The sequence below is a fragment of the Chrysochloris asiatica genome, unplaced genomic scaffold (genome assembly GCF_000296735.1).
Source record: "Chrysochloris asiatica unplaced genomic scaffold, ChrAsi1.0 scaffold00177, whole genome shotgun sequence".
Classification (NCBI taxonomy): Eukaryota; Metazoa; Chordata; class Mammalia; order Afrosoricida; family Chrysochloridae; genus Chrysochloris; species Chrysochloris asiatica.
Window position 1 is genome coordinate 818958 of NW_006408695.1, and position 8763 is coordinate 827720.

Consider the following 8763-nt stretch of genomic DNA (forward strand, 5'->3'; position numbering starts at 1 on the left):
AGAGTGCTCCTTGGAGGCCAGGATGACCAAACTTCATCTTTCATACTTCGGACATATTGTCAGGAGGGACAAGTTGCTGGAGAAGGATATCATGTTTGATAGGATGGATGGTCAGAGAAAACGAGGAAGAGCCCCAGCGAGATGGATTGGCAAAGTGGAAGCATCGCTGGACTCAAGCATGGCAACAATAGTGAGGATGACCCAGGATAGTGCAGTGTTTCTTTCTGCTGTACATAAGGTCACTATGAGTTGGTGCCAACTCGATGGCACCTAACAACAACAACAACAACAAAGTGGAGGATTGGAGAAATAGAGGAAGTCCCCCAATGAGATGGATTGGCACAGTGACAACAGCAATGGGCTCAAGCAAAGTAATGATTGTGAGGTTGACACAGAACCAAACATTGTTTTGTGTTGTTGTGCATTGTGTCTCTATGGGTCGGTACTGACTCAATGGCACCTAACAACAACAACAACAACAACAACATCAGAGATATAATGTGATCTCAAATCACGAAAAATATCTTTGCCTTTTACATAAAATCCTAAATGTGTGTCCTGCAATGAGTTGAGTATTAATTGTAATATATTTTTTTTATATGATGAATGTTTCTTGCAGATATAGAACTGGCCAACAAATTGAAGGAATTTAACCAGGTAAGTCTGTGAAATACTTAAATGCTCGTATTTAATAATGATCAAAAGAAAATTTCTTCTGACAGAATGTAAATTGTTAATACTAAAATGTAAAACCTTTATACCTGTGAGAAAAAGGATGAAGCAATTCACTAAGAAAAAATAATCAAATTATACTACAAAAACAAACTATAATATAATCTAGGTTGTAGTCCCAACTCTCCAACTACCTAACTATGAAAGTTTTGGCAAATCTTTAAAAATTCTTTAAGCTTAGTCTCCTCACCTGTGAAATTAAATAATTTAACAGGTTTTTAGGTTTTCAAAACTAATATTATTTTAAAACAGTAGAAGTATTTTTTTCCAACACAAAACTTTTATTCTAGGGAAAAAACCCATCAAAGCAGAGTCTTTCTCCTTGAAGTAGGTGGTTTGGATGGCATGAAGAGATGCCCTCTTGACCTCATTCCATTTTTCTACAAACTTCTTAGTGTTTTGGAGAGTGCTATGCTCCACCATTCCTTTCTGAGGAACTAGGCCATGGTGACAAGTAGTTGCCCAGGCAGAACCTTGGTTTGGTAAACTCTTAGGCCTTTGGATTTTGGCAGTTGGAGAACTTGTTAAAAATTAACATGGGCTGGTTTCTGAGTGAAAACTCTTAGACTTCCAAATACTTCTCCTTTCCTGCTATATTGGAAAAATAATTCAGAAAATTCAAGCATTCACAGAGCTCTTTCGAGCACCTTGAAAATGATTGTTCATTACAGGTGACAAAATCATATCCAGCTAAGTTGGCTATGTTTACAGATACTTTGTTAATTAATACCTAGAGTGCCTGCACTACAAACCTGTTTGTTCCTGATTTTCTTTTGAGTCCTCAACTTTTCCCAACCAATCTCTAAATGCAACCTTCCTTTTTTGTTTGTTTGTTTGTTTGTTTTGTTTTCTGTCCTTTTCCTTTTTGCTTCTTTCTTCCTTCTTTGTGTCTTAGAATCACTCTTTCTTTTACATGAATAATTTCTCTTCCTCAACAGAGAATGGCATGTTTATTATTAAAAACGAATTAATTCTTATATTTATTTTCAATAGCTAGAAAAGATAAAAGAACAACTCACGGGGGCAAAGGCTGCTGAAGTGTCTTATGCTATAGATGGTCTATCCTCTTCCCACCCTAACAAACGAGGTAAGTGTTCCTTTCTAAGTTTCAAATAAATTTCTAAAATATTACTTTTATAATAATTTTCAAGAGGAGAGAGAATAAATTGATATTTCTTAGTTGTGTGAGGCTGATAAAGATCAAGGTGCATATTTAAAAAAAAAAATTCCAAAGAAAGTCTTCTCATATGAATTTATTTCAGCTTTGCAATGTTTACAAGGTTACAATTTTTTGTGCAAGGTCACATTTTTTTGCTTAACAGAAATAGATGCTTGTAGTTTAAAACTCAGAGTCCTGGTGTGGCACTGCAGGATAAGCGCTAGATTGCTAACTGAAAGGTTGATGATTCAAACCTACCAGCTTCTTCTTGAAAATCCTATACAGGGGCTCTATGAGTATGACAACATTTAATAACAACATTTAATAACAACAAAATAACAACAATGATTCTTGTTATTTTGCATTAGACAATAGAATTGGCAGTATCACACATACAAATCAGTTTTTAAGTAAATTCTGAATTTTATAGAATCACCCTTGAAATAAGAAGAAACTTTCAATACTGTTACACTTATTCTAAAGTTTTATTTATAAAATTTAATTTTAGAAAAGTATGTCTTTTAGGATGTATTTGGGGCAAAAAATCATCAAAATTTGATATAAGATTTAATGTGTGATGTGAAAGAAAGATACCAAAGACAGTTCCAGTGTTTCCCATCTGAGCAACTGGAAAATAATGGCAACTTCTATTTATTGAGCTGAGAATAACTGCAGGAGGACAAAGTGTAGTAGTAGAAAAGAGCTGGAATGAAGGCTTGTTGAACCTTTCCTTAGTCAATGTAAACTAGACTAGGATGTATTGGACTTGTGGTGTGGCGCTATGGGTTAATGCACTGGACTGCAAGGTTGGGTTGAACTTCAAGGTTGGAGGTTCAAGCCTCATCATCTACTCCTCAGAAACTCTATCCAGGGTTGCCGCTAGTCGGAATTGACTTGATAGCTCTTATCTTAACAGTGATGCATTGGACTCCTGGTATGGCACTGTTGGATCAGCACTGTACTTTGAACCACAAGGTCGGTAGTTCAAACCCAACAGCTGCTCCTCAGAAACTCTATGCAGGATTGCTATGCGTTGGAACTAACTTGGTGCTACTTAACAGCAACACCAATGATGTATTAGCAGTTTTAATGCATATCTCAGAAGCTATGTATAATAAAGTCCAAACACAATGTTCTATGTGTTTTACTCAAACTTCCTCTATATTGTAGCTATCTCATCTGTTGTTGTTGTTAAGTATTATCCAATCACAGTGACTCTGTGGAGGGTTTCTGAGGAGCAGCTGATGGGTTTGAACTGCTAACCTTGTTCTTAGCATTACAGTGCTTATTCTATAGTCTCACACCAGGACTCATTGTTTGGCTTGACTGCTTCCAAGTTTGCCAAAGTGAAATGAGAATCAGGTGAAGCATCCCAGGTCTTACAGACCTCAGTCCAGGAGTCCACAGATCACTTATACTCAAGTCCATTGGCAAGAACTATTCATTAGAACTGACATTAAAATATCAGCAAGGCAGGATGGTAAATGCAAGGAAGTACATAAAACACATAGGGAGCAATGTCTCCAACACAACTGATCCTTTGATGTCTTTTTAAATACACAGATTGTACTTAACTCGTTCACATTAGGGAGAACCAGGGACTATAATTAACACAAAGACCAAGCTTTCTAGGAGTATGCTCACTAGTCTTCGTGAGGTGCAATATGGCCCCTCTTCTTTCACATGCCTATTAATTAAATGGGCAAGTTATTGAATCCATATAAATCCAGTGGTGTCAGTGGATTAGTGATAGAATTACCACAATAAATAATCTCTTATAGAGGAGAAGAACATAAATGATCTCAATTGCTTGCCCCCAGCATCACTTAAATCATGTTGGGCAAATATTGTGAGGGTTTACAACCCTGAGTTTGGGAGAAGATTCTGATTAGGGGTTCATTCTGCCTCCAAGGAGAATTTCTCCATTTTTTTTTTATTGCTTCTCCTGACTCCAGCCTTTGTGAATTTCCTGTTTTTCAATTATCTCTGGATACATTTTATGTGCTTATTGAGAAATATTCCCTTCTTGTGAAAGGCAAAATTTTGCAGGTCTCTTCTTCCTTTTGCAAGATTTGAGGCATAAGTTTATTTTGTCTTGACGTGTCAAAGACTTTTTTATTGTATGGTTCCTAATCTCCTTGGTAATGTCATTCCTTCAGAAAGTTAGAAGTATTCTCAACTGTTACATGGAAATTTTTTCTTAAAGCTTTTTAATGCTTTTCTCCAATTTAATGGCAGCTTCCCTGCAGGTACTGTAACATATCTTAAAGACTGAATCTTATTTTTCTTAAGAGTTTTTTAATTTGAGCTGATGTTTATTGAGCCTCTGTTATTTAAGGCCATTTTAAATAAAATTTTATACATGTGGGGACTTGAAGCAGCTCTTTTATATTTCAGAACTTTATTTTCAGCTCTTTGCAAAGACATTGGACCCTTCCTGAGCTCCTGAATTTCTTGTAAAACCTTGCCAAAAATAATAAAAACTAGAACCTAAAATCCCAATATACTATGCTCCAAACTTTTCTTGAATTTAAGAAATTCATGATCCGAATCCCAAACTGTTGCAAATGCCTGTATTGCTGCTTCATTACATGGCTCTTAATTTTTCCAATTTATGATATCAAGTTTTTTTGTCTGCCATTAACCTGTTGCTGAGACTACTACTCATTTTAGGCCCTCCATAAAGTAGTGCTCTACTTCACATTACCAAATTGCATTTTTGGAAACTAGGCAAACAATTGTGAGGATGTTTCAGGACTGGACTATGATTCATTCTGTTGTGCATAGGGTCTATATGAGTTGGAACTGATTTAAAGGCACCCAACAGCAACAAGATATACAAACTACATGAACTAAATTATCTCAAAATCTCAGTGGCATAATTTGTTACATGATTTATGATACGTTTGTTTCATGAAGTATGATACGTGTTGACCAGTCCTCTACTTCGTGCATACACCACTTGGAATACAAGACCTCTGTGGCGCTGTGCATAATGTGTCAGACTGCAAAGTCATTTGAAATGCAAGATCGGTGGTTCAAGCTCACCAGCTGTTCCTTGGAAGCTCTATAAAGGTCACGATGGGTTGGAATCAACCCAATGACACTTAACAGCAACAACACTATTACCATCATGGAGTCCTGGTGTGGTGCTGTAGGATAAAGCACTGGACCCCAAGGTTGGTTTGAAACACAAAGACAGTGGTTCAAACCCACCAGACACTACTCAGAAACTCTATACAGGGTTGTTATGAGTCAGAACCTACTTGACTGGACTTAACAACAATTGCCATCATGGAGTACTAGTGTAGCACTTTAGAAATAAACACTGGACTGCTAATCAAAAGACTGATGAATCAAACCCACCAGGCTCTCCTGGGAAACCCTGTACAGCAGGGATGGGGAAACTTTTTTCTGCCATTTTGGATATTTATACCATCATTCCCAGGCCACACAAAATTATCAACTTAAAAAGTAGCCTGCTTAAAAAAAAAAAAACACACCAGAAAAACACACAGAGGGAATGGAAGCAAATACTGTTGAATGATGATGCATGGAGGAGATTGTAATCATTGCAATGAAATGATAAGTGTAAAACCGGTGTTCTCCAATATAAATGATCACTAAATTCACAATAAAAGCTTGTATATGTATAATTAGCCTGATAGATTTGGATGGCTGGAGCTGTGGTTGCTTTGTCAGGTCCAAATCAAATGATTTCGTGGGCTTTATATGGCCCGTGGGTCAGATGTTCCCCACCCTGCTGTACAGGATCCCTATGTGTTGGAACCAACTCGATGGCACTTGACAGCAACAACAACAATTGTCATCATGGACCCTGATGTAGCCCTGTAGGATAAGCATTGAACTCATAACTGCAAAGTTGGTAGTTCAAACTAACTTCTTTTGGACCTCTGTGATTCAGAATTGACTCAATGGCACACAACAACAACAATGTTTTCTTAACAAGGTCAGAGACGTAGGATAAACTAAACATATTCTTAACTTCTAGGACTAGTCACATGGCTCAATCTAAATTGGGGAGGTTAGGAAACAAAGAGAAGCCAAGAAATAACTCGAGACACTTATCACTACCATAGACATCTTAAGATTGTTTTATTGTGTATGACAAAAAATTTGCAGTAGAGATTTGAGTAGACCATTGGATATATTAATTTAATTTGGAGTTTAAGAAAGCAGGCCAAATTTGAGATGTAATTTTGACAGTTATCAGTGTATCAATAGTGTTTGATATTGTGATTAGTCCATGTAGGGAGTGATTAAATATAAAAGTTAAGAAATCTAAAGTAGGAGGCCCAGGACACTCCACACATAGCTTAGAGATTGAGCAGATGAGGGAGAACTGGACCAGCAGAGTATGAATGTCCATCAATGTAGGAAAAGACAAAGACAGGGATGCACCATAAACCAGATGAAGATACTTATTCTATTAAGACATAATAGAATACCAAGAGGATGGGATTCTATCTTTAAAAAAATGTTAAGAGCCTTCAAGTAAAGACTCATAGTGATTCCATGTGACAGAGCAGAACTGCTCCATAGAGTTTTCTAGGTTGCAGTCTTTACCGAGGAGTCCTGGTGTTGCACTGTGGGCTAATGTGTTGGACTGCAAAGTCATTTGAACTGCAAGGTTCGCAGTTCATGCTCACCAGCCATGACTCAGAAACTCTATACAGGACCAATATGGGTCAGAACTGACTCCAAGGCACTTAAAAACAACAACAATCTTTACTTAGGAGTCCTAGTGTGGCACTGTAGGATATATGCTGAACTGCTAACTGTAGGGTCAGTGGTTCAAAGCCACTAGTCACTGCTTGGAAGCCCTATACAAGGTCGCTGTGAGTCAGAACTGACTTGATGAGACTTAATGATAACAACAATCTTTACTTGAGGTACCCTGGTTGCAGAGTGGTTATACCTTGGACTGCTAAACAGCAATTTGGACCTACTAGCCACTAGACAGCACTTAACAACAACAACAACAAGTCACTCAGTGGAAGAAAGATGAAGCTGCCTGATCCCATAAAGATTTACAGCCTCAGAAGCCTCAGGGAGTAGTTCTACTCTAACCTGTAGGGTCACTATGAGTCGTACTTGACTTGATGACAGTGGATTTGGTTTTCGTTTTGGTCTTTACTGAAGCATATCACCATATATGCAATGGGTGGGTTCAAGCCATCAGTTTTTGGATTCACAGCTAAGTGCTTACCTGCTGCAAAAGCAGATCTCCTCAGTCCCATCAAACAGGTCCAAAGAGTTCTCCAAATTCTCTCTATTGCATACTGGATACTTATGAATTGGTTAGTATGATGAAAAAGGACCCCATATAGTGTAGTGTGTTATGTGTTGGACTGTTAACCCCAAACTCAGTATTTTGAATCCATTAGCTGCTCTGTGGGAGAAAGATGAGGCTTTCTGCTCCTGCATAGATGTACAGCCTAAGAAACACTATACAGCGTCACTATGAGTTGGAACCAAACTGATGGTGTATAGCAAGCAGTAACAGCAGTATGATGAAGACGCTGATTTTTTCATTTAAATTAATTTTGAATGATTTACATTAAAACTTCACATGTCATGGTTAGGATTACCATATTAAGTAATCATTTTACAAAACTCTGTTATACTCATACTTACATAGGTAATTTTATTCAAATGTACCATTTCATTAAATATCCTTCTAATAAATAATTTGTTTTGCTTTCTTCTTTAGCCTGCTTTTGGAAATACTGTGTCTAAACCTTTTTTGCTGGATTAAAAAAAAGAAGAATACTAAAAATATATATATGTATATATATCTATTGCATGCAGAAATTGTGCATTTACTGAACATATTGTTTTTATTTCCTTGCTAACTTGTTATTGAGTTATAATGAGCTTATACTTTACATCACAAATGACAAAATAGTTACACTTTTCAATGGTAAGGAGCTATTAAAATGGTCTGTGTATACTAAGTTGAGAGCATTTTCTCTGTTGTATACTCTCCATAAATTTATGGTCTATATTTTTTGCTCTGAGATAATTATAATATTGATATCAATTAAATATTTTAAGAACCATATTTCAAAGTTAACCTAAATTATCTTATTTCCATTCATGTGGAAAACATGTCATTTTTGTTTCTTATTCTTTCTTGTGATTATTCTAGCCACTAATGATCACTGAGATCAACACTTACATTACTAGTAAGCATAAATATGTAATTTATGGAGCTCTTGGTAAAAAGAGTGTTGAATACATTACTAATAAACAGAAATATGTTATTTTTTGAATTTTCAGGAAAGGAGTGCTAGATTTTTCAAAGAGAAAAAAATATTTTTTGGTTTTGGAATTTTAATCTTTGTCTTTTCTATAACATCAGAAATGGATACCTTCAGCATGTAAGAGGTTTGACCCTATGTACTAAGAAACAAAAAGTGACACAAAAACTCATATGTTAAGTCACAACTCAAGCCTCAAAAAATTTAAAAACACTGAAATACTACAAAACATTTTTTCAGATCACAATGCTATAAAATTAGAAAACAACAATAGGATGATGAAGTAAAAATCACCCTACTTAAAAGCTATTTGGTAGTAAAAGAAACAAAAAATGAATTTAAAAAATTACCTGAATTGAGACAATTCCAAGACCATCAAGAAAGAAGAACATAAGTATAGCATGAGATTTCTATCTAGAAAAGCAGTGACAGAAAAGTTGGTGGCAGAGGCAGCAACATAGAAAGTTAGAATAGCTTTGGGCTTCTAGGCCCAAGAACCTAGTAAATTTCAGTGCCTCCTGGTAGGAGGCTGGCTTGTAGAATGTGCCATTTACTTATTTACAGTTGGTTAAAAGAGCATTGCAACAC

At 36.3% G+C, this 8763-nt stretch overlaps 1 protein-coding gene across 1 annotated transcript in view; it reads left to right on the plus strand.

Annotated features, from left to right (window-relative positions):
• Nucleotides 1–7651, plus strand: part of UTS2B (urotensin 2B) — a 25039-nt gene extending 17388 nt beyond the window's left edge. The window contains exons 3-5 of the mRNA XM_006871868.1: nt 620–657; nt 1726–1819; nt 7626–7651. Of these exons, the coding sequence (XP_006871930.1) occupies nt 620–657; nt 1726–1819; nt 7626–7651 (158 nt within the window). The remainder of the gene's footprint in view (nt 1–619; nt 658–1725; nt 1820–7625) is intronic.
• The last annotated feature ends 1112 nt before the right edge of the window (nt 7652–8763 follow it).